The sequence below is a fragment of the Crocodylus siamensis genome, chromosome 1, assembly GCF_052110815.1.
Source record: "Crocodylus siamensis isolate JL-2025a chromosome 1, ASM5211081v1, whole genome shotgun sequence".
Taxonomy (NCBI): Eukaryota; Metazoa; Chordata; order Crocodylia; family Crocodylidae; genus Crocodylus; species Crocodylus siamensis.
This window is the reverse complement of record NC_143395.1, coordinates 276,562,453-276,588,574: the sequence shown is the minus strand read 5'-3', so window position 1 is coordinate 276,588,574 and position 26,122 is coordinate 276,562,453. Positions and strand designations below refer to the sequence as shown.

At 44.2% G+C, this 26,122-nt stretch overlaps 1 protein-coding gene across 1 annotated transcript in view; it reads right to left on the bottom strand.

Annotated features, from left to right (window-relative positions):
• ACE2 (angiotensin converting enzyme 2) overlaps positions 1-22,903 on the bottom strand; it is a 34,135-nt gene extending 11,232 nt beyond the window's left edge. The window contains exons 1-13 of the mRNA XM_090031651.1: positions 22,649-22,903; positions 17,552-17,710; positions 15,088-15,181; positions 14,333-14,476; positions 13,276-13,388; positions 10,636-10,744; positions 10,308-10,405; positions 8,458-8,624; positions 5,916-6,142; positions 4,712-4,856; positions 3,987-4,085; positions 2,515-2,637; positions 2,022-2,194 (exon numbers count right to left, since the gene is read on the bottom strand). Of these exons, the coding sequence (XP_089887777.1) occupies positions 2,022-2,194; positions 2,515-2,637; positions 3,987-4,085; positions 4,712-4,856; positions 5,916-6,142; positions 8,458-8,624; positions 10,308-10,405; positions 10,636-10,744; positions 13,276-13,388; positions 14,333-14,476; positions 15,088-15,181; positions 17,552-17,710; positions 22,649-22,819 (1,822 nt within the window). The 5' untranslated portion in view covers positions 22,820-22,903. The remainder of the gene's footprint in view (positions 1-2,021; positions 2,195-2,514; positions 2,638-3,986; positions 4,086-4,711; positions 4,857-5,915; positions 6,143-8,457; positions 8,625-10,307; positions 10,406-10,635; positions 10,745-13,275; positions 13,389-14,332; positions 14,477-15,087; positions 15,182-17,551; positions 17,711-22,648) is intronic.
• Between the last annotated feature and the right edge of the window lie 3,219 nt (positions 22,904-26,122).

Below are 26,122 nucleotides of genomic sequence, written 5' to 3'. Positions count from 1 at the left end.
AGGATCAAGGTAAAGGATTCATAGTTTCATAGTTGGTAGGGTCAGAAGGGACCTGAGCAGACCATCAAGTCCGGCCCCTGCCATGGGCAGGAAAGAGTACTGGGGTCAAACAACCCCGGCTAGATGTCTGTCCAGCCTCCTTTTAAAGACCCCTAGGGTAGGAGCGAGCACCACTTCCCTTGGAAGTTGGTTCCAGATCCGAGCTACCCTGACTGTGAAGTAGTGCCTCCTGATGTCTAGCCTGAATCTACTCTCTGTAAACTTATGGCCGTTATTCCTTGTTACTCCCAGTAGTGCTCAGGGGAACAGGCACTCTCCCATTACCTGCTGGTCTCCCTTGCCCAGTTTATAGATGGCCACCAGATCCCCTCTCAGCCTTCTCTTGTGATTAAACTAGGCAAGATTCAGTCAAGATCTAGGAAGGAGCAAGCAGGTTAGCAGAGATCCAGAAGACCAAGAGAAACAGCCCTGCAAGGTGCTTGCTCAAACAGCTTTCTGCTGTTGGGTCTGAAGTGATCTAGGCCAATGGGCCTCGGGCCTTCTTCCTGAGAGCCCTACGGATGACTCAGCCAGTGCCCAATTACCTCCAGCTAGGGCAGAAAGCATGGCAGAGAGCTAGCTCAGTCCTTTCTGGGCCCAGATTAATTGCACTTGCAAAACCTTGCAGCCTCAAACAATAATTTGTCCCTATCTCTTTTTATGCATACTGAGTTTTGGAGGCAGCCAATTTAAAAAGGAATATCTTTAAAAGTTGCCCCTCTGTCAATATATTCATTACCAAGGTCAATAGTTCTATTTCTTGGAATCATACCAAGCATTGATCAGGGTGGATCCAAGGGCAGTGCAGCAGTACAGCTGCACCCCTCCTTCTACTACCACTGTCCCTGGCTGACCAGGGTGCAGGAGAAACCCCCAAGCCACTCCTATCCTGCTCCACCTGTGTGGTGGAACAGCTATGTAGGGTGCTCAGCTGGGGACAGTGGCTGCAGCAGGTGACTTTCCTCTTTCTGGACTTGCTGTCTGCCATCCTTTATAACCCCCACTGGTTGGGGAAGGCATTGGAAAGAGGAACCTGCCCCCAATCACTGCTGTCCCCAGCTGGCTGTTCCCAGTGCCTTAGTGCCTCAGAGCTGCTCATGAGCCACTCCCACCACATGCTGCAGGAAACAACTATATGGGCTGCTGGGCTTGGCCAGGGAAAGCAGCAGCAGTGTGCAGGTTCCTCCTTCCAGGGCTTGCTTCCTAACCATCAAGGGACTCCTGGGGAGCAAGCAGGGAAAGGGGGCTGGAAGGAGGAACCTGCCTGTCACCCTGACTGTCCCTGGATGAGTCCAGCTTCCCATGCAGCTGTTCTGCACAGCCCTTGGTTGTAACAGGGCAGGAACAGCTCTGGAGTTATCCCCATACTTCTGGGGACAGCAGCCATGGCAACAGCAGCAGTGGGCAAGTCCCCTCTCTTCATAAGCCTGTTCCCTGCCCACCTTCCCAGTGTCCCCCACCAGTCTGGGGACTCCAGCTACACCTTGTCTTTACCCCCATATGGTCCATGCCACATATGCCACCCCCCCGTTACTAAATCCTAGACCTACCCATGTCAATCATAGTAGTTGACAGTAACACATGGCACATCTATACATGCATTAATGTGCCACTGTTACTGCACATTAAGTTTAGTACCTCTACTGTGAGATACTCACTAATTGTGCAGTAATTGGCACTAGTGTGCAGTGGCACCAGCGCATGGTCTTTTCATGATGTTTAATGAGCAATAGACTAATTCTACTGTGCATTAGTGCATTAGCACAGCTTCTGCCGTGACACGCCAATGCATAGTACAATTAGCCTACTGTGCATTAAGCATCTTGTGTGGATGTGCCCACAGACTCTGCACATACTGACTTCCTTGCTATTCAATGAAAACTCTAATCTTTACCCTCTACTCCCAACTCCAGGAACCTTCACAAAATAGGAGAAGAGTATCATGGAATTTCCTGGACTGTATATATTAAAGAGGTACATACATGGTGTCCAGGTTGTATTCCAGCCAATGCGCCTGTTGGTGTTATTCTTTTGCAGCCACTGATATAAGGGCTCAAAGTAGTGGAGCAAGGGTGTTGCATTCATTGTCTTTTCTCCCGTCACACCTTCTAATGCCTGGGTCCATGGTTGTGATCTCCCCAAGGAAAGCATGCTCCTGTGTATGAAAAGAGGGGAAAATGCTGCTATATTCCATCTATCTGCAAATTATTTTACCAGGATCTGGTCTGGAAGTATGCCTTTCCTCTTCTGATTTTTTCCCCACTCTTATTAAGGCAAATACATTCCCTTCTCATTAAGTGAAAACTAAGCTCCTAAAGGTCAGATCCTCCGCTAATATAACCTAATGTAATCAGACTCAGAAAAGGACCTGTCATCCTTGCGATAACTCCATGGTCTTTAGTAACATTAGCAGGGATGCATAGGACTTAGGCCTATTATAATTTCTTTTATACAGCAAATTGTGTAGTTTTTTACCGCAATTTGTCACCAGCTGCCGTGGAATTGGTAATGTCACATTTATAAAGAGGACCTGTATGTTTAGCAGCTTTGCAGAGTGCCTCCTGAAACTGGAACTGATAAATGGTCCTTGTGTAATATCTAAAGGAAGACAAAGGAACAGAAACAACACGTTCCATTAAGCATTTGGCAAAGAAACAGCCACCACATTCCCACTTGTGTGTTAGATCCTATCATGCTGTATTTTCAGTGCAGGGAAAGCCTAATCCCAGAGCACTTCATCAACCCCCAGTGCTGGGTGAGCACAGTCAGGAACTTTCAGCTGATGTGACCCCCAGTCGCAGGGGACACTTAAAAACAATCCTTACTTCTGCTACCACAGCACAGTCTGCCCACCCTGGTTTGGGGAGAAGCTGGGAGCAGAGGTTTGAACCATAGAGTTCTGGGTGCATTCCAGAGCAACACTTTGCCCTGAATGTACTGGAGGGAAAAGGTGAGGAGCAGTACAGTTTGGGATGCCTGGAGATCTGACTAGACACTAGGCTTGGAAAACTCTGTGCCTACACATAATATTGAGTGGGTTCATGGAGGACTGGCTCAAAACAGTATTTGATTTTCCTGTGATGCTTTTGAAACATTCTCAAAATTTAAGCTGGTCTTAAGTGGTGTGCATAACTAGACTCTTGGGGCACCTATACACACACCTGACACTTTCTCTGATGCATGGTAATTAGTAGAAGGAGCTTTAGTTCAAGCACGCCTGCCACCATTTTGAAGAGTGGGACGCTGAATACACAAAGTGTTGCAGGAGCTTTAATTAGAGTGGCTCCTAAGAGCTGCTCTAATTAAAGTGCCCCCTCCTTTACCCCGGAGCACATGTAAAGATGTCCTTGGGGCTCAAAGTGTGTTTAGAATGTTCTCTCTTATCCATCTCCACCTCTCTAACATGTAAGTAAGTTACCCTAAAGGTAGACTGTTGTGGTCCTTCATGATAACCCAAAGTGCCAAAATCCAGTGCAGCAGAAAAGCCAAAATCTGTTTCTGATTATACAATCTGAGGTCACAATGGCTTTCATTCTCCACTCCCACCAGTGGATGGGGGGTCCCAGGGAACCAACCACAACTGTACCTGTGCTAGGGCTGGGAGGGGATTAATTGCCGCAGGAAGTCACAGAGACCTATTTTTACTGGTTTCACGCTGGGAAGAGTTCCCCTGTGAAGCCAGAGATCTCAGCTAGCATTTTCCAGGCCACTTTGTCCTGCATAAGAACACAGCCTTATGAATGGCCTTATGAACAGCTTTATGAATAGACACTGGTCTGTGGGCCTGATCCTACAATGGAAAGACTCCTGTTGACTTCAGCAGGCTTTAGGTCAGGTTCTAAATGAAAGAAGACTTTGACCCTAAGAATTTAACCCAGATGCTTTAGTCACCAGGTGCTTGTTGTATATCCCACAATGTAAGTTACAAATGTAATATAAGTCAGTACCTTATGAAAGAGTAATCATTGGCCACATGGAACAGGGCTGCAGGGTCACAGTATGTTTCATCATGAGGCACTGGTTCAACCACACCAACTATTTCTTTTCTGGAATGGGGAAATAAAGAGGTTTCTATTAGTCATTCACAAGACAAAATATATTTGCAAGTAATCACTGTTCATATCCTTTTTTACCTTCCAAACAGAAATTACAAATGAACTAAATGAGGCTCCTAAACTGCTGTTGTTCTGTGTATAGAGCTCATTCTGAGAAACATATCCTGAACTGCACCATAAAGACAAGACCCACTTCAGCACAGCAAGATCTCCGAAATGAATTACCTCATTCCAGGGAGACATTTAGTCCACCCAGCATCAGGAGTACCAAAACCCTTATCTTCAGGTAGACAGCATTTCAGTGCCACTTTAACACATCTGATTAGTTTTGCTAAGTAACTTGGGATTCCCATCTACTTCCCTGACTCCTTGGGTACTCCTGAAAAATGAAAGCTGAATTATCCCTGTGATGATTTGGGGCAGAAAATCTGCCAAAGAGTTGAGGGTTAGAGAGGGTAGCTGAAGACTTAGGGAATAACCCAGGTCCTGCTTGTTAGGACCCAATCATGGCAGCCTGAAGTATGTTCAGTAAAGTGAACTTAACCAGGGTAATGTCAATCCCTGGGCCATCCTCCCAACCTCTCTCAGAAGTCCATCTTCCTGTTCCCCCTACATACTTCATGTCCCACCACTTCTTCATCCACTCCTCTTTTGGAATGTCACCACGAAATACCATCCATCTCCACTTCTCTAGCATGTAAGTAAAAGGCATTGTTCCAACAATTGTGAGGGCTTGTTTGAGTAGGAAGTTGATGTCAGTATCTAAAAAAGAGCAAAGCATAACTGTCATGAAGACATGAGTGTGACAGGGGCCATCCCAAGGCTGATCTCTATGTCAGCCCACCCACCTGTCCCAGGCAGTCCATCCACCTACCTTTCCTGCCATGCCTTGTTGTAATGAAAATAAATAGATAGTTCTAGGTGAGATGCTGCCCTCTTAGTGCCCAGGGTGTACTACATAACTCCAACCTCCCCTTATCATGTCCCAAACCTTGCAGGTGTCATACTACTAACATCTCCTCTATGCAACCCTCTGGTTCCAGGCTCTCTGGGTCCCTTTCTCTGGCTCCTTTCTGTCATGGGATTCTCTGCTCCCTTCTCTCTAGTGCCTAACTGGTGCTGGGCTCTCTGCACCCCTTTCTTGGGTGGCTCTCTGGTGCTCGGCTCTCTGAGCACCTTGCTGGGCTCTTCCCAGTTTGTATGCCCCTTTCTCTGAGCACTAATGAGGCCTCCAAACCTCCCTTTATAGCCTCATCCCGGTCCACCAGTACATACAGCAACACAACCATAAGCCCCCTGGGCTATAACATAACATTGATAATAAAGACTATGTTCTGCCCCCTTAAGAAAACAAAATTCCCGCCCTAGAATAGTGTCTCCTAGTCCTGGCTACCTTATAGGCTCCTAGAGCCTTAGTCCTTCTAGACAGCAAAGCAGGTGACCAAAGGTCTCTAGGTAGCTGTTGAAGGCTGTGTTCCTTCCCTTAGCAGTCTCCAGAGAGAGAGAGAGTGAAACTGCTAGCTCCAGCCTAAGTTTATATATCCCCAGTCCTACTTCCTTCCGGTCATCTGACCATCTGCAGGTGCTGGCCAATTATCCCATTTGGCTGTTGTTCAAGCAACCTGAAGCTGTGGAGCTCCGTTTTTCCTGCAGGGCCCTCCAGCCAGGCAGCTTCTGCCCTTAAAGGAGCAGTCACATATTAGTACCCTGCTACAATGAGTAATGAATAAGATTACTGTACGTAATGGAATTTTCAAAAACATGCAGGTCATTTTCCCATTTTGCTAGAAAATACAACATGAGTGTGTTTTAATGTTTTACCACTGTCTTCCTGAAAAGTAGGTTCTAGAAGGCCAATAGATTTCAAATGCTCTGGAGTAGCTGCAGAAAGTGACATGATCTCTCCTACTGCTTCATGGAATCCTTCATTAGCACCATTTCTTAGGAGGAAATCAAGGTTGGAGTATGCCATGTCATATACAATATGCCCCATCTCATGATGTGCTGTCAGGAAGTCATCCATAGTCACTTTGGTGCACATCTTGATCCTGTATTCCAACAAAAAGTGTTTGCAATTAAAAAGAAGCTATGTCATGCAGCTATGAAATTTCAGTTCAATTCTGAAGAACTGGATGCTGCCATTTCAGTTGCAAAACAACCTCAGTAACTCTGTTATGAACCCTGTAGGGTTTGGCGTGCTCATGGTTTTCCAAAGCATTCACCTTTTGGCCTGTCCTGTTTCTGATAACTCTCCAAAGGTGATTTGGAAGACAGTTTAATCACAATACCTTCAGTTGCTATTAAATTCTGCAGAGACAAAAAGAATATTGCTGACCGCGTCATACATGGTGATGTAAAAAGTGACTGAACTTGCTCCAAAACTTGGCTTGTAAATAACTGCCTACTGAGCAGAACATCCGTTGCCAAGTTTAAACAATACAATAATATTATTGTATATACTATGAGGACTAACAAACACTGGTTACTGTACATGAAATATATCAGCTATTTTTGATGTTCCAACCCTTTGAACAGCCTTCTACATTTACATTTAATTAAAACCCAGCAGAAAAAAAATATTATTCCTTCAAATAGGGGTGCACCAATAAAGATTTTTTTGGCCAATACCAATAGCCAATTATTAACCAGGCATATTGGCTGATACGGATCCAATTACCAAAATGCAGCCTGGCAGCTTAGAGAGCAGCATCCATCCAGTTAAGTCAGTGGGGAAAAAGGGGCATGGGGGGGGCACATCAAGGCCACCATGGTGAAAGAGGGAGTGGGGTTGAGGGAAGTGCTGCCCAGCTGGGGCAGGGTGGGGCACAGGATGATACCACAGGCAGCTCGTTTGGGAGCATGGGAGGGCAGGAATGGGGGGGTCGGCTCCTGCCACTGCAGGCACCCATGGGGGAGTCATAGTGTCCCCCAGATTTGTGCCTGGGGTGAGGGCGGGCTGCCCACTGCAAGCCAGTGCTGGGGGCTATTCCAGTCTCTTACTGGAGTGGGGGCTGAGTCACGGCTGTGCTCAGGGTAGGCAGTGGTGGCACTAGAAGGGAGGGCTATGGGGCAATATGGGGTGGCTGTAGCCCACCCCATAGTCCCCCCCAGTGACACTACCACCCCCCTGCCTATGCCAACCCTGAGCACAGCCCCAGCCCAGTCATCCCACTGGGAGAAGCCAGATACAGCCCCCAGCCCCAGCCTGCAGTGGGCAGCCCACTTTCATACCATGCACAAATCCAGGGGGCACCATGACTCCTGCAGCCCTACTCCCTCCCTCACCATGGGGACCTCGATCTGCCTCCCCAAACCCCTCTGCCCTGCCACAGACTTACCAGCTAGACTCTGTTCTCCAAGCTTTCAGGTGCATTCCTGGCCATGTGCATACTGTGGCTCCATGCATGCATGCAGCATTTATCGGTGACATTATCAGCCACATAGACCAAAAAAAGCTGATTGCCAATAGCGTCAATTTGCCTTTTATTGGTGCTGATATGGTATGGAATGATATATTGGTGCATCTCAACTTTCAAATGTAGATTTTCTTTACCACCACCAAATAACACTGATGCAAGATGAAAGATAGGAATCTTTCAGACCCATATCACTGACCAATATGTTGCAACCTTCCATTAATCTTATTCTCTCTTTGTAGGGTAACTACAACTGATTTCAAGGGGAGATAAAATCTCCTCCAAGGGGCCTTATTATATAAAAAAATCACATTCCTACTATATACTAATTAATTAAGCACATGGGGTTCATCTACACAAGACGTTAATTGTGCAGTAGCCTAATAATGCTGCACAGTAGCGTGTCATAGCATGGGCAGTGCTAATATGCTACTGCACAGTATTATTAGGCTACTGTGCAATAGTGGCACTAAAAAGGCATTTGTCGGTACTACTGTGCAGAAATTCCAGTTACTGCATATTTATGTAGTACTTGATTATACAAGTTCTAAATTAAATATGCAGTAACTACTGCACATTAATGACCATGTAGACATGCCCATAAGGATATATTTTTTCACTGACTTACATCTTAGAAGGTCTCAGGAAATTCATTGTTCATTTGTGATTTTTTTTTAAGTTATGTGAAATTGTTTCTTTCCTTAACTTGAAAGAGTATAAATAAACTCCTAATTTATACAAGAGGGTAATCCACTGATCCCTACATAACAGGTTGCAATTACAGACTTAAAATCCCTGAACTTCTCTAAACCTTTAATTTTATTTTTAAAAATATAAAATTAAGGAAAAAATGATAGTATTAAAGTAACAGTTTGATTCTGTGCAGAATATACAGATGTGTACACTCTGTGAGTACCTGTAAGAAGGATTCACAGTAGTTTCAGTACCTGTAATCCTTATTTCCCATATCCCAAGCTGTAGGATGGCAAACCACCTTTCTATCATTAGGCTCAGTAAGCATAGAGTTGTTCCAGAAACCTGGAGTCATTGGAGGCAGGCCAATGGAAACAAAAAAGTTCTCAGCTGCTTTAAATATTTTTGACGCATCCCAGTTCTGAAACAGACAGTGATAATTTGGTTATACTATTAACCAATCTCTCTATAGGTAGTCCATTCCCACAATGCCAAAAACCAGCCCAAAGGACTGTACATGTATTACTTCTCAACAACTTCAAATCAAAGTCTAACTGTTTTCAAATATGGTATTAGTTTTCTGTAATGGCCAACCTAACAACTCATCCTGATAACCTTGTTTTCTCTGATTTAAAAAAATCCCCAATTTTTGGTTAAAAAAGTAATCCCAAATCCACATTTGTTCTGTGATTAAAATGAAATACCACTACATGTATATCTATATATTAGTGGCATTTCATTTTAATAATGGAAAAATATGGATTTGGGGTCACTTTTAATCCAAACATTGGGATTTTTTTTAAATCAGAGAAAACTAGGATCTCTGTTGATAACCCAGAGTCCAAAATAGAAAATGTTAACAGAAAGATAAGATGGAAAGCACTTATTCTCGTCAGTAATCTAGGGAATTTTTAAATCAGGAGTAGCTTGTCAAAGATGGGGATGCAACATGAGTGTGAGAAGAGAATTGGGCCTGTAACCAAGAATTCAAAGAAACAGCATATCTCAGTAAAAATAATAAATAAATAAGAGTACAACTTAGGAGTCATTTATCAGGCCATAACTACATTTCAAAGTCTAAACCTTCCTCCAAATTTCATTAGCAATGACCTGCTGTTTAACATCAGACACTAGAGCACGAAGATGGGAAGTAGATTTCAGTGGTTAGGGTGTAAGCCTGAGATGTAGCAGATGCAGTTCCTATCTCTGCTCTGCTTTTCTTCTGGGCAAAGTCACTTAGGGCCAGATCCCCCACTTCTGAGCATGTTTATAGGCAACCGCTTGAACACAGAGGTTTTTCTTTATCTTCATCCCTCTTCAAAGCTTAAAGCTTAAAGTCTTACCAAGGCTGGACACTGGCATCTCCATTCACTTGGAATCCAGAGTGCCTACCTTCCTTTGTCAAGACAGGCCCCTAACTACATAATTCTTCAAGGCTAGTATTAGAGCGCACCTCCAAGAAATGGGAGGCCAGGGTTATAAGCTCTCCTCAGCCTGATGGGATCCAAGCCCATATCTCTCACTTCTCATAAGAGTACCAGGTTGCAGAATTTCAGGCTACAAATTCCAATGCAGCCTTATTGTACTAGGACTTTACTAAACAGTCCCTGTTCTTAGAGTTAGCAGTGTAAGGAGACAAGACAGGAAAATAGGAGGAAAACAAGAGGCAACATCCAAATGGATTGACTGGAATGATGCCTGGTAATGACTGTTCAGTTCAGACTATGTTGGGTGGGATTCTATTTTATTGGACTCTCTATACTCATAAAATATCAATTTGTGGAACAGATGCAGAAGAGGGGAATCAATTTGAAATTGAGACTGGACCGTTCAAGAGGCTAGAAAGAGTAAGAGGAGTCAAGGAAGAGTAGAACAGATGAGAATCATACAGATAAACACAAGGGAAGAATAAAGGAAACTATAAAAGGATGTGCAGACAATAATTCAATGCCTAGGACATGACTTCACCTCAGGCCAGCCATAGTATTCTAGGTGAAAGCTGAAACATTTGATGTATTTTAAATGCTATCTAAAAATGTCATGTACAGAACCACATGAATCACAGCAAAACCGAATTTTCAATGCAACCCACTTTAAGTTTTACCTTTTTGACCATTGTATGAGTTACATCAATGTTTGGTTTGTCTGGGTAGGGAACTGTCAAGGGATACAAATTTGTCCAGAATCTCCCCCACATGTCACCTTCAATGGAAAAGGAAAAGTTACAAAAAATTTAGTGTATACTGTATCATGTTTACAATCAGTAGTTATTAAATTTGTTTCACTGCATGTGGTAGCATTTTCCTACACATGCACTCAGGCTGTACATTGTATGTCTTACTGTATATGTAGCTCTTTATGTCATCCACCCCATAAATATTTATGAAACATTTATGAAAACAAGCTAATATAGTAAAGCTGCATTTTCATACCAAGTAAATGGGCAGGAAGACATCCGGTTTTGCTGATGCGATCTGAGCCATAGACCTGTTCCAATTTATATCTCACGTAAGCATGCAGTTGTTGATATAAAGGTTTTATCTGAAAAGACAGAAAGGAGATATAGCTAAGAGGAATTAATTTATCTAAATCTACATCCTGAATGTAGAGCCTAGAAATTTAAACCAACTTGGGGGGTGGGGGGGCTATTGTAATATACCTGTTAAATAATCTGAGCACATGAATACAATGTTCAGTGACTATATTTCAAAAAGAGGAAGACAGCTGTGTTAGTCTGAAATCAGTCAGAAGCCAGGGTCAGTATGCATCTTTATAGACTAAATAAATAAGATATAGAGAGAGAACACAAGCTTTTGTAAACCCAAGTTCAGATGCTGTAAAAGGATAGCATGAAGTAGAGTATAAAGTAGGGTGAATGATTAGAATACAATAGATAGGAAAGCAAGGCGGAGAGTGAGGGGGAACAGGTATAGGGACAGTGCTGTGAGAGGCATACACACAAAGAAGCCATAGGAACAAATGGGTTACAAAAGTTAATCCAGATAATAGGATAAGAATCGATAGCCCCTGTTTAAACTATACTTAACAGTCCAGATTGTGGATGATTTCTTGTTCTGCAATTCCCCATTCAAACTGATTTTATTTATTTTTCTGCCTGAGAACAGCAATGCTGAGGTCAGGGATGGAGTATCCAGGGAGGCTGAAGTGTTCTCCCTCAGGTTTTTGTGTCGCTCTGCAGCAGCTGATGTCAGATCAGTGTTCATTCATTCTTACACATAGAGATCATCCTGTCTGTCCAAAGTAGACAGCAGAGGGGAATTGTAAACAGATAATGGTGTATATGATGTTGGTAGAGTTGCAGGTGAATACACCTTGGATACTGTACTCCTTGTTATTAGGTCAAGTGATGGTGCACTCCAGAACATATCGTTCATTTTCCTCCACAGTAAAGGGGGGACTCCAGTACCTGACCCTACTGATACTGCTCAAAAACAAGTCATGTGGTAGCCATATAGTGCCACTTAACAGAGGTCACTACAGACCCATGGCTCAGATACACTCTGTGGGCATGTCCAGATGAGTGTGGCTGTGTGGTATGTGGTGCCACATTGGGGGCAGGTTGGCACTGAGAGATCCTGGTGTCAAAAACCCCCATGCCTTAAAATAGTAATGCGGTGCACATGGCAGCAGTGTATGCCACTGGAAACCAGAGCTTGTCTAGCCAGAGCCACACCCCGGCTGCCAGCAAGACTCCGTGTTCCTGGACTGCCATGGCTGCAGCCTGCAGAGGCCCTCAGGGCCCTAGGTAAGGGTGCTGGAGCCAGCCCAGGTGCTAGCCCCAACCTCCCCTACCTCACCCGGGGCAACATGCCATGTGCCAGAGCATGCATGCAAAGGCTTTTCCTGGGAACAAGCTGCAGGGGCACACATTGTGCTACTGCTGTTTGTTCCCAGGGAAATGTATGTTCCCACTCATGGGGACGTGCCCTGTGAGGCCAGATGCAACCTCCATACAAGAGAAGGACCCCAAATTACCTGAGTTATCTCTATGGTTGGATTTAGAATGTCAAAAAGGGAGAGTGTGGATGGTGAAGTGCTTCATCATAACACGTATTTTTCTCCAGTAAAAAACAAATTAGAAGCTTTACTAATATGCGAGGGGCCTAGGGCTATATTATTCCATTTCAGTTTGAAGGACACACAAATAGAACTTCCTGGAATGTTTTCAAAACAATCTGCAGGGCTGTGAAATACGAGCTTCATTACCAGGAGCAGCAAACAGATAGCAGAATTTCAGAACTAAGGATAGCTTGGTTGGTGGAACATCAAGACCATTAAAAAGAAGAGAGTTAACACCTGTGGAATGAAGCGCTTAGAAGGGATTAGGTAGATTACAATGAGCCATGAAGTCAAGTAGCTCCCTCAACACTACCTGCCTAGAAATAGTGCTGCCACTTCCAAACAGCCAGTTTTAAACTTTGGGTGGAGCAGGAATCAAAGAGGGGTACAAGTGCATCAGTGCACCTACCCTGGATCTACCCCGGGTTATCTTTCCCCTTATGCAGCAAGAAAGCATAGGTTCTGATGCTTAGCTATCTTCCCACGGTTGCCCCTTGGAAATGGGATAAATAGACTTTGGAATAAATTGAGGCATGTTGGACCAAGGACGGAAGCTAATTCTAGGAAAGGGGCCAGGTTCACGTAAATTTGGGGCTTGCCCCAGATTAGCCTTGAAATGTTATATTTGTTCCAATGTAAAGCGCCAAGTGAAAGTGAAAGCATTGTGAAAATAATAATATTATGAGAGAAGTAATCAGCCATGTTAGTGTGAAGTCAGGTAGAAAGACAGGGTAGATTTGCACCTTATCTGATTCAGGCTATAAGGTGTAAATCTACCCTGCTTTTCACCATAACTATTGCCAAAGCAGTCTGTGCCTCCACAAACCCAAACCACCAGACTTGCCAGAAGGTTATCACTTTCCCTCAGCATCAACAGCTCATGTTGGATCTATTGATTCTCCTCATGAAAAACAAACCTGTAGAAAAAGCAAAAACAGCCCACATCACCACAATAAAGAACTATCCTGCAAGACTTGGCACTGAATCTGTACCTGCTCAAATGTCCGTTCTACATCATCAATGAGCTGGTTACGATTGAATCTATATTCTGGAGGAAAATCTGTTTCATAATTTCCTCTCCAGTAATCTCCATAATCATTGTAATCTGGAAAACAAAGCCATATTCTTACTTACACGAGGAGAGGGTGATTTAGTTGTTTCAATCCCCTGAGGCAGTACTGATACAGTCTGGACAGAAATTTCCACAAGGCCAATGGTGTTTAACTTCTAGCCTGTGGGGCAGCATCATCCACCCCACAGATCTGAAAGGTTGGGAACAGGGGAGTGGTGTCAGCAGTAATAGCAGCAGTTTCCTCACCACAACATTTCCAGAACCAGGGGAAGCCTTGCCGGCTGGATGACATGGCTCCACATGCCAGATCGTGCCGGTGTGTGCGGTCACTCCATGGCTGGATTCAGGGTATGGAGTCAAGCCAGCACACTTGCCAAGGACATGGCTGGATCCAGCATGCTGGATCAAACTCATAGACTGACCACACGTGCCACTTCTATGCAGGATCTGACCTAAAGACTGCCCCTGCCTGTGGGAATTAGCCCACAGATTGACCCTGCACCACTCTTCTGGCCCTCAATACCAGAAAGTTGAGCACCACGGAAGAAGGGCATTCACCCTCTGATACAAAGTGTAGCTCATTGGAAACTGAAAAACTAAGCCAAGTCCACAATTACTGACTCAGAAGTTTGCACATAGGACACATGCAGCTGTGTTTTTTTTTAGATTTAAGTAGTAAAAGACGCTGCTGTGTCACTGTTAAAGAAAATAACAATATAGTCTCTTCAGTATGGTACCTGGTCTGATCTGATTCCTGGCCTGAATATCTATTCCCCTTGCACTTTTTGCAACGAGTTACATGTGTGGAGGGAGTGCAAACTGTGTGTAGAATTCTATCCACCCCTAGGTGGAAAGTGATGAATCATGATTTTGTTTGAGAATAACCTGTTCAATGACTGTGCAAAACTTTAAATAGGCTGCAGCAAATCCTCTTCGCTGCATTTCTGAAAGGAAAAACAAATGTAATTGCAACTTACTATTACTTCTTGCAGCTTCATTTTTCAGCTCAACATATTCTTCATACAGCGGCCTCATCCTCCTGCCAATGTCTGCTCTCCAACCTTGCCAAGCCCAGAGTTTCTCTGAATAATCAGTCCCACTAGCCATAATGACATCCAAACCTGCCATCAGAACATACAAAATACTAAGGTGAGGTTTTAGTATCTACAGTGCTTAAGATTGCAAGTGGGAGAGGAAGATGGGAAACACCCTGGTCATACCCAGTTCACTCTCCCTTTCAGCATCCGCTCTCTGCCACCATGTGACACCGGATACTAGGCAAGATGGACCTATGGCCTAATACACTAAATGACAGTCCTTATGTTCTTATTCTGCACCCAAGAGAATGAATATGTTGATGAGCGCCCAGTATTGCACTAAGGCATCTACATTACATCTGTTTCAGGGAATATTTGTGTGCAGAGCTTTACTGCAGCTTCACTGTAGCATTCCCTACCACAGACCTCAGGAAATGTTCACAGGCCTTTGAATTGGCCAGGTGAAGGATTGATGAATTCTGCAATATGTGCAATTTCACTAAATTATTCCACATACATAAAGTCCCAGCAAAATTGTACTGGACATGAAACAATAACAATAAATAAAGATATCCAAAGCAAGGTCATTTGAAGCAAGATCATCTTTCACTATTAAAAATCTTCTCTGTGCTCTGTTCCACTTCTAAAACCTGCAATAAAGAGCATTGTACAAACACTATTAATTAATACTGTACCTGGCTCTAGCAGTAAACAGTTAAAACGATCTCCAGGTTTACAGACAGTCCCAGTACTGTAGAGGGTGCTCATCTTACTTAAAATAGAGTTCAGCTGAAATTGAGATACCAGAAATCCCATTTAAAACACTTATTATATACAAAGTAGCAATCATTTAATTAACATTACTCCTTAAAACCTCAGGTCAATAGTCTATCCCTATCAGTCAAGCAGTTAAACATTAGGCCTGTGCAAAGCGGCTAGTATTCGCTTAGGATTTGGCCAATTCAGGGATTTGGTGATTCAAATCACTTTCCTGAATCAATTCAGCCGAATCTTTGAATCACCCAGGCCCATCCCCCACCCACTGTCCCTGCCCCGGCAATGGCTGCAGCACCCGGCCCTCCTCCTGCATTTTGATAAAAAAAGCCCCAACTCACTGTGTCCTGCTAGGTGAGGGGTGATCCCCACTGCATGGGGGGCTTTGCCACGAGCCCCCCGACCCCTCCCCCCTTCCCCCAGCCCCGCCATAGATGCCCTGCCCACCCCAGCTCTGGCCCTTTAACAAAAAACAAAAACATACTCACTGGTTCCTGCCTGGCAGGGGGCAATCCCCACTGCCCTGTACTGCATGGGAGGCTATTCCATGAGGCCCCCCAAAGCCCCAAGGCCACTGCAGGAGATGGTGAGGGTTTTTTTCAGGGTTTTTTTTTCTTAAAGGGCTGGGGCGGGCAGAACAGCCGGGGGGGGGGAGCTGAGGGGAGCAGGAAGGGTTGGGGGGCCCGTGGCAGAGCTCCCCATGCAGTGGGGGGCAGCAGGGGTCACCCCCCCCCTCCCAGCAGCACCCGGTGAGTCTGGGCTTTTTTCTAAAGCACCTGGAGTTGCGCAGGGCAAGGCAGCCATAGGGGGGGCGAGCTGAGGAAGTGGGCAGGGGATGAGGTCTGGCAGGGAGCCCTCCATGGTCCCCTCCCCCACCCCCTATTTACCAGCTCCAAGTCCTGCTCCAGCTCCCTGCTACAGTGGATGGGGATTGCCCAAATCACAGAAGCTCACTGAATCTTTTCCAAAGATTCAGAGAGCTTCAAATTGATTCAGGCCTTTTTATTGGTCTCTTGATTCAATTCAGATTTGGAGATTTTGCCATTGGATCGGGCCGAATCTCCTCTTAATCGAATCACTGCCCATAACTTCACACAGCCCTATTAAACACGTATGTAAGCACTTTGCTAAGAAGAGGTCATTTTAAGCATGTGCTTAAATGCTTTGCTAACAGGACAAGACAAATAATGTAATATCTTGGAGTGGGTATTAAGGATCATTACATGTCCTTAAAATCCAAAAGAGTTATGAATTGGCCAGACTGTCACCGTCCTGCAAAACTATTTGTAGTAGCAGCAGCAGCAGCAGCAGCAGTAACGATAAGTTATATTTTGGGGCCCACACAGGAGGTTTCTAGGTAAGCATATAATACATAATTTTGAATGAGGGGACAAAAGGTCCTTTTGGTGCTGGTGGGCTGATTCTTATCTGTATTCTTTAAGTTCTGCAAAGCCTTCTGTGTTGATCTGCTTATACTGACTTATATACAAAGGCCAGCACTAGTTGCATCAGAGGAAAGTATAAGAACTCTGCAATAAGCAGATGTCAAATAATCTACCTCAGTGTTAAACCTTCTCTATTATAAATTTTCTCTATTACTTTGACAGGTTTACACCTTGAACCATTTCATTCAATATTTCTTTTGAATTTTTGTAATCGAGTCTTATAATTCCCAATATTCTTTTGATCCACGTAAATGTCTCTACCCTTTTGAATATTGCTATATTCTTGAACTCAACTTCCCATGACAGTGCATTCCACAGACTACCTGTGCATCATGCAATACAAGTTATTTCCTCTGAATTTATCACCTTTTACTTTCAGGGATGTCCCCTTATTCTTATATTTCTATTTATTCCCCTAGAGCCCAATACTGAAAAGCACAAAAGACTGCATATAATTTTCCCCATGTAAATAGTTTCATTGACTATCCTGTGACATAAATAGCCCCACTGAGTATTCTCTGACATAAATAAGAGATATATGACATAAATAAAAGTTATAGGTGCATTATGTAACTGAACAAATAGCAGACTGAAGGGTTAGGCTACTTGAGGAGCGTATGTAATGTTGCAAACAATCAGTATGCATATACTCTATGTAAGCTCACAGGTACATCATGACTTGGTAAATTTATAAAATGGATTCATGACATAGTTGCCTGCACTAATAGGGGTGAAGACAGCAAATGACCCAGGCAGTGCCTTGCAGTCCTAGGTTCCTATTATTAGCTAGTGAAAGGTATGATATCCTTGACAGCAACACGATGGTTTGGTATGTTAATATGATAAACAAAGAACAGAAATAATGTACTTTATCTTTGCCAGAGGCATTTTGGAATGCAGTGCAATTCTTTGTGCAGTCTATACACATTTATCTACTTACTCTTTGGTATTTTGCTTCTGGTAATACTGATGATCCTTTGTCTTGAAGAGACTGAAGTTGGAGTCTGATAACAGGATCCATAGTCTCAACTATTGTGTACCTACTCGCATTGTTAGATGCTTTATTGTAAAACTCAGACCATCTGGCATCTGCTTCATTCTAAAACAGATTCATTTAAATATGTTACTCACTTGTAAGAAGTCTGGCAAGACAGTATTTTTACTCACACCCCCAACCTCTGCCTCAGGCATACACCAGACCTAGAAGCTCTGGACACATCTCTGCATTTTCTTTCAAGCCCTCAGTCTCCAAGGTGTTTGACTGTAGCTTCTGGGGATGAGCCCAGAGATGTTCTACTGATGCACTACTGTGTTTGGGGTATGTCTGTGGGCATGGGTGATTAGGGCATAGGTGAGGCATGCTTGGTTCCCTCAGTGTCAGTGCAGAGCAGGGCCAGGAAAGGAAGTTGGCCCTTCTCTGCCCTGCCATGTTGGGTCTCACCCACTGGGCCACAGAGGCCCCACAGGGAGGGCAACAGAGTGAGGAGCCGGAGCCCACAGAAGGCAGCCCACCCCACCATGGGCTCCACTCTTGCTGTGCTGCCTGCGAGGGAAGGGGACCTGGGTGCCATGCTTTGCATCCTGCTCCACCACAGCTGCTCCTGTCTCCTGCAGGTAGAAGCCGGGGCTCAGGTGCTGCTGCTGGGGGCAAGAGACTACAGACCTGAGTCCTTGTTCCCGTAGCCCTGGCAGCTGGGGGAACCCTCTTGCAGAGCTAAGGGGGAGGGGCAGGGGGCTGTGGGTGGGGATCAAGGGTCACCAGCAGGGTCAGGGGCTGTGGTTGGGGAGTGAGGGGCACCCGTGGGGCTGTTGGGCTGTGGCTTGGGAGTGGGGGCCTGGACTTGAGTTCTATTGAGCAAAGGGGGCAGGAGGAGCTCTGATTTTCCATGATAAGAAACCCAAAACCAAATACCAAAATTTATAGGTATTTAGAATTTATTTCATTATAGTGACTGATGCACTGGTAGACTTCCAAATTGCTTTAAAGTTGTAAATATATCAATAAAACACTGTGTTCAATTGATACCTATATATATAGTAGTGTTTCATTTTAATCACTGATTTGGGGGCTTTTATCAGAGAATTTGCAATTTTTATCAGAGAAAACCAGGATCCCTGGTTATCAGAATACTCCATACACTAGAGAAAAGCATCTGAGTACTGTCGTGACTGGTCTCATTGCTGAAACCACAGTACGTTCTTTATTATCATGCTGCTCCTGATGAGAGCTGCTAAATGGAGTCTGACTTTATGCATTTGGAAATGTTATAATATTTTCCTTAGGTGAGGGTGCCTGGGAACAACTTCACAGAAAGACAAAGATTAGCTATTTGCATTTCACCTGACAATCGACATGCACACTTTAAATAAGAAAGGTATCCATGTTTCAATTAAGCTGGAAACTTCCACAGGGTACAGTGATTCTGGCTCGTAGTTTTTGAAACTATTAAGCTTAGACTACATCCTCATTGCACTAAAATGTGTTTATTTTTAATCTGTAATCTTGGATAAAAAGAAAAACAGCCACAAAAATCACAGTATTTTCTGTTAGGTTTTCAAGTCTCTAAGGTTACAGGATGTTTTTCAGTCCAGCTGCAGTCGTGAAGAATCATTTAATAAATCAGCCTATAATTGATAGCTATTACAAAATGCAATGACTGCCTAGAACCAAGGGATTGTACTGTATAGCTACAGGTTGAAAGCTAAAATGAATTTTATAGTTAAAATAACACAGCCATAACTGTTCGCATCATTCTTATGGATGTATACCACTGACTTCCCGTCATGATGCTATGATCTGGGAGTCTGGAAATTTTCATCGATACTTAATTTTTCTCAGAGAACAATTCTTCTCACTAGTCCACTGTTGATATCTAGGAGTAGAAACAGACATTGCCTTTCTTTACGTTTGCTCCACCATAAAAATGTTTATGGCAGTATAAAGGTCCGAAATCTAGACATTCGCAGTTCCTATCTAATCCTGGAGGCACCTAGGTTCTCTAAACTCAGTTTCCACCAATGAAGTCTGGTAGGTGTCTCAATTTCTACCACTTGGCATTCACAGAGTTACTGGAGTCTTGACAGTACTGAGCAGCTTGGCACCTCTTTCAAACCTAAGCTCAGACAGAGTTTACAAAATTTGTTCTAAAAAGACAAGTATGCACAGGAACAGTGACTGGAAATTGACTCTTGCACCTCCCGAGCTAATGCCCAAGCTACTTTTTACAGTGTCAGATGATAACTTGGACACAATAAATGTTTAATTATGCTATGCAAGGCTGCATAGATTAAACAGGAGAAATTGAAAGCATCCCAAGCCAGAAAACCCTGTTTAATTTAATTGGGGTTAAGCATTCTCAGGGGAGGTGGGACAACTGTCAGCCAGAGGTGAGATTTGAACCCCAGGTTTCCACATTTTTGGTGAGTGCTGGAATCTCTTGGGGCAAAAGGGAGAGTGGTACCCTTTCTGGCTGTGTTAATGGCTGTGTTTGTACAAGAAAAACATTAGGGATAGGGAAAGAAGTTACACATAAACTGCTTGAAGTAAACAGAAATTGGTTTAAACCTGTAGCAGAACAGAAGTCAGCACATAAATCAGTTTCAAAATGGCTGAAATTGGTTTCAGGTAAACCTGGTTGAATGTAGTATCAAACTTAACTGATTTAGGTTAAACCGGTTTATGAATCTGCTGTCCCAGATCCATTCCTGGTTCAAGTGAAATCACTGTCCCTCAGCATCCCAGCATGTTTTCTAGCCCTGGGCTGGGCTGTTGTGTCTGTCTGCTTCTGCAGAGAAAGGTTCAGGGGGAGAAGAAGAGAGGCAGACACTGTGCCTTCCTGCTCCACCCCCCAAAGCAAACCCTGACTGTGGTTTGAGGGCAGGGAAGGGGGTTAAATTTCCCTTCTGCCCTGTCCTGCTAAAAACATACTGCTGGCTGCAACTGTGAATTACAAATCCCAGAGGCACCTGGAAGCAGGAACAGGAAGCGATGAGCAAACTTGCAGAGTCCTACTTTTGTGATTGTGGACTGCAAATTACAGAGATCTTGGGGGCAGCAGGAAGAGAAAGTGAACACACAGCCTATGCTGGCTACATGCCAGAGATCTGTGCTGTAGTGCCCCCTGGCTTCTGGCCTGAGCCACTGCAGGCATGTGGCTGCATTTCTTGAATCAAAGGTAAATGTCTGTCCAGTTGTTTCTCAATATAATTTCTACATCTTCAACTAACCTAAAAAGACTGAATCAATTCAGCCTCAGACTTTTTGACTGTCTGTACTTAGCCTAGATGGTGTAGGGACTGAACACAAAGCATGCTTCCAGGGAGTGGATACAGCTAGTCTTAGTTGAACCCAGACTGGTGTAGGGCAGGGACACTGAGCAGGCACTGCATGGCCACCCAAACTGGAAAGGGGAAGGGTCCAGGCAGCCTACAGGTTTTTTAAAGACTACAGGTTTCCCTGCAGTAGAACCCAGGACAAGCACTGCCAAAGGGTGCCTCTTGGCAATTCCCTTCAATAGGGACAGAGGCAGGGACTGCAGGGGTTATTGCATTGCTGGTTATAATTTTTTTAACTGAATAATGCACTATAGTCAGGGAAGGAGAGGATGAGTGGGTGCAATGGGACAGCCATGGCCCAACTATGACAGAGGGAAGCAAGGATTTGGAAGGGACATTAAGGTGGGGTGGAAGGACACTCCCTTGAATGTGAGACGGGGGGTAGGTGGAGATGGGAGGGAATATAGGAAGAAAAAGGAAGGAATGTGTTATTGTTTTTTTACAGAGGTAGTAAATGAGAGCTGGATACCAAGGCTGGGCCAGGCCAGGTAAGACTCCCTCCTAGGTTAGAAGTATGATAGCACAAGGGGGTGGGATACTGTGGGTGGCTCTTGAGTTTGGAGAGAGTTTATTTTGTGATAATTTCTTATTTTAATTATTTTATTCTGTTTTACAAGTTATTTTGTCTTTTACTGTAAGCTTCCCTCAGACTTCTTGGGAAGGACAGCATATACAGCTAATAAACAAATAAATGCATGCCTACATCACTTTAATTTATCTGAATCCAATATAAAGTTGCCCCATGAAAAAGGAGCAGTAAAAATACACCATGGTACATCGCCTGGGGGTGGGTGTTGTGTGTCTTCAGTTATTCTGGGGTAGCCAATTACTCATGCAAATAGGCTATTGAGTTTTTGCTCGCCAGCTAGTGGTAAGGAGTCTAATAATTCTTACGTGGTGGCTTCTCCAAGATAATAGTCTCCTCCAGATGCAGCACATAGAATTTAGAAAAGTAAGAAGAAGTACACCAGCACTGAAGTGTTGTGTAGACATGTAATTCCAGGAAAGGGTCTTGGCTGTAACTTCTGAGTAGAATCACACTGTCACCCAGATCTAGGCTCTTAAGTCTCTGTGATGGACAAGTGACACCCTACTCAGACTGGCTGGTTTAAGTTTCTTAGAGTGCCTGCTTTCACAAATCCCATTCCTAGGTGCCAACTTTTTCTGATGTGTTGTGTGGCAGAGACATCACTGACCATTACTGCGCCCTGGGCTCCTACAAATGGAAGTGTGGTGTGGCGGGATAGTGGTGTTCCTTTGGTACTCCTTTTTTGGCTGCAATAGCGAATCTTCATCTCCATCTTCAACACTGTGTACTACCACTGAAGGGGAGGTGTAGGATATGGGGGATGGGTGGGAGGGTGAGGCCCCCACAGACTCTCTTCTCATGTCACCTCTCCTGGCAGCCCTGGATAACCCCTGATCATATGCTGTTGCTGGGTGGCTAGCTTGGCACTGCACATTCCAATAGATGGCAGGATGCCTAATGGTTAAGTATTGTTACTTAAACCTAAATGCTTTTTGTGAATCTACCGTTCAGTAACCACTGACCTAGAATCCAGAAATGAACCAATCTTTAGAAAGGCACAGTTCTTCTCCTATTAACAATTCTGATTTATGTACAGTAATAAACTAAACTATAAATATATCTATTTAGTTCCTGAAATACTAGTGATATTCACAGACAGTCCTGAGTACTTACCATTTTCTTGGCATTCTCTTCTGTAATATTGGTGTTGTAGGCCCACGAGGCAAGTGAACTTTCATAATACAGGCCTTCTGCATCCTGATTGAATTGATTCAAAAACACTGTCACATTCTGTGGCATAGCAACTACAAACAGACCACAAAAAAGGCAAATGTAGCCCAACATAGTTCCTCCTGAGCCAAGAATCTCCAAATGGTTTCCTGAAGCAACTGTCTTAATTGACTTCTATCCCATCCACCTTTATGCATAGATTTGCACCACTTAAAAGGGCAGAATCCAATTTGCTGGACTTTTTATAGTTTTCGGCTGGGTGAGGACAGAAAAGAAAAAAAATAAAAACTCAAATAAACAAAAGTCAATGATTAACTTTGAAGAAACATAATTACTAGTAGCATTTTATGACCTTCTTATAAAAGGCTTTTACTTTTAGTTAATATTTCCCCAGTGTGCTGTCAGTGATATAGCTGATCATTAGCTATAGACTACAGGGTCTGTGAAAGCCCAAAATGTATGAATCCTTTAACAGACCGACAGCAATCTATGGAAACATTCAGAAAATTAGCGGGATGAATTTCACTATGTGTTTTATTTCACTGGGAAACTCCACTGGCAAGATGCTCCTGCTTGGTCTGGTAAAAAGTAAAAATACTTTTTTTTTAAGTATTTAAGTGTAGCTGTTAATCCTTTCAAGTCAGGGCTTCAATGACTTTGGAGCCCAGGTCCCATTTTCAAAAGTGATTTAGGCACTTGGGATGAGATTTGCAGAGGTATTTCAATACCTAATGCTGCAGAGAAACATGTGGTGGGCTTTCAAAAACATTCTAGAAGGTTAGGCACCTAATTTTTAATAAATTTAATAGGAATTGAGCACTTCACCTGCTTAGATGTTTTATAAATTTCATTTGGCATCTTTAGAGACCTAAATATCTTTGAAAATCTGGTTCTTAGGAGCCTAATTATTCTTGAAAATACATTGGACAGAGGCTAATAATTGCATGACTCTCTTTTGAATATGAGACATAGACTCCTTAGTTATTTAGGCCTTGCTCCCTTGTTTGGAACAATGACTATATTCTGTCATGCCAGGTTGTGGGGGGCCAGGTCTAGGAGTCACCCAGGGTATAGAAAAGCAACCAAGATCAGAAATAGTGTGCAGAGACTGAGTGTAGGGAAGCCAGTAAGCCAGAAGCCAGGAGGTCCATCTGAGGATCTAAGTAAGAGATCCACAGGGTTGGGCAGTATATAGAGTCAAAGGCCAGCAGGGTCACATATCCAAGAGATTGAATCAGGAGTCAGATTAAAGAGATGAAGGGCCAGGCTAAACTCAAGCTCCATTGGTGAGCTGGGTTGGGTAATCAGAGAATTCATTAGAGACCCAGAGCTATTCCTTAAGCTCTTTTAAACTGAAAAGTCTCTTTCAGGCCCTGATCCCATAATGATATCTCAGGTATTGTATCAGCAGGTCCCCACAGAAATCAATAGCAGCCAGTTTACAATGGTGCAAGTAAAAGGTTGGGCTTTGGGATGGTAAGCTATTGGGGCTGGAGCCTGAACTTTCTATTTTAGAAATGCTTAGCACATAGTGGGCAGTCCAGCCAAACAAGTAATAATAGAAATCATAGACATATAAAACACTTTTACATGTACTCCAGAGGTGGGGGATGTTTAAATAGAGTGGCTCTAAGAGCCACTCTAATTTAAAGGAGCCACAGCAACTCATCAGCATTCCTGTGCTTCAAAATGGTGGCATGGGCACCTGAACTAAAGCTTGTTCAATGAACTTTGGTTCAAGCTCCACCACCACTTTGAAGTATGGGGACACTGATACACGAGACAAGGAAGCTGGCTGAAGCATGGTAATTACCAAACACTGGTAATTACAGTGCATCAGAGCAGCCTCACAGCACATCTAAAGGCACCCACTGGGCTGGCAGGAACCTAAAGAAATCATTCTAGTCAATCCCCCTGATCTGCAGCAGGATAACTACATTTAGCTCATCCATCCTTAAAGGAAGTTGTTCCACTATGTTGTTCTAACCCAGTGCTGTCAAATATCCAGCCCACTGACCCAGGTCATCCAGCCCATGGACTTTTGCCTTGGCTCTGGCTGCAGTGATAGGTCTTCCTGCAGTAGTAGCCAGCATCCTGAGGAGAACAACACTGAACAACACTAAGGGAAGAAGCCCTGGTACCATGGACAGAGCCAGGGCAAAAGACCTGGCTCCAAGGGCTCTGTCTACAGTACAAGAGCTTCTGACTGTGTCACTGGAGCTCCCTGTACTCCTGGCAGTCACTGGAGTGCTGGCTACCATCCCAGGAAGCCCCACCACCTCTCCAGATTCCTGCTTCTAACTATAGTCGGATTTGCCCACAGTGCTGCTGCAGCTGCTAGTGCCCTGGTTCTGACCCAGGATGCTGCTGTGAGAATCTGCAGTGCCGCTTGGGTTGCTAGTGCCAGGCTATCACTGGAGCACTAGCTGCCTCTATGGGAAGCCCCACCACAGTGACCAGAACCCTGGTTCTATCCACAGTGGTGGAGCCTCTGACCACAATGCTGTTGGGGCATTGGCTGCTACCAGAAGCCCAGCCACTCTGACCAGAGCCATGGCTCTGCTCATGGTAGCAGAGTTTCTGCCTGCAGTGCTGCTCAAGTTGTTAGCACCCCAGATCTCACCAGGGTGCTGCCTCAGTATACTGTAATATATTCATATTTATGGGGAGGAGTGGGAGGGTGTTCACAAGTAACTGCTCATACATGGGAACAGGAAAGAATATGCACTTAAAAGCTGGGGACACAAACGCTATGGAAAATAAAAATAATTCCCAGACACAGTTACTAGAGTACCTTTCACTGTTTGGACAAAGGTCCCTAGGACAGGGCCATGAAACTCACTCCATGCCCTGAGCTAGATGCAGACCCAGAGCTAGTGGCTAGAGTGGGGCCAGGGGTGATGGAGGAAGTGGTAGCTGAGATGAGTAGCAGTGGCAGAGGTGGTGGAGAAGTAGCTGTTTGCTGTGGCAGAGGCAACACAAGCAGTGGTGGCAGCAGGGAAAGCAGCTACTGGGCGAGTAGGGCTGTGTCAGCACAGCTCTCGCTCACCCACTTCTGCCAACAGGTATGTCCAAAAAGGCTGGAGGTCTGGGATTCTGTGGCAGGCCCTACTCCCTACCGGCCCCACTTGCAGATTCCCTGGCACACCAGTAGCACTCTGTGGAGAAGAGTTGTTACAGTATCTAAAGCAGGGGTAAGCAACATTTTTGCCTAGGGTGCTGAAAAAACCTCAATGTCTACCTTGTAAGGTCCTGGAGTGCTGGCATACCAGAAAAACAAAACTGGTGCAGGGGATACATGGTAGGACACACTGAATATTAATATAGTTAATAATCATAAATGTTGTTTTTTAACAGTAAATACCATGTTTTCTAAACATTCTAAAATCGGTGACAATAAATAAAACTTCATATGCT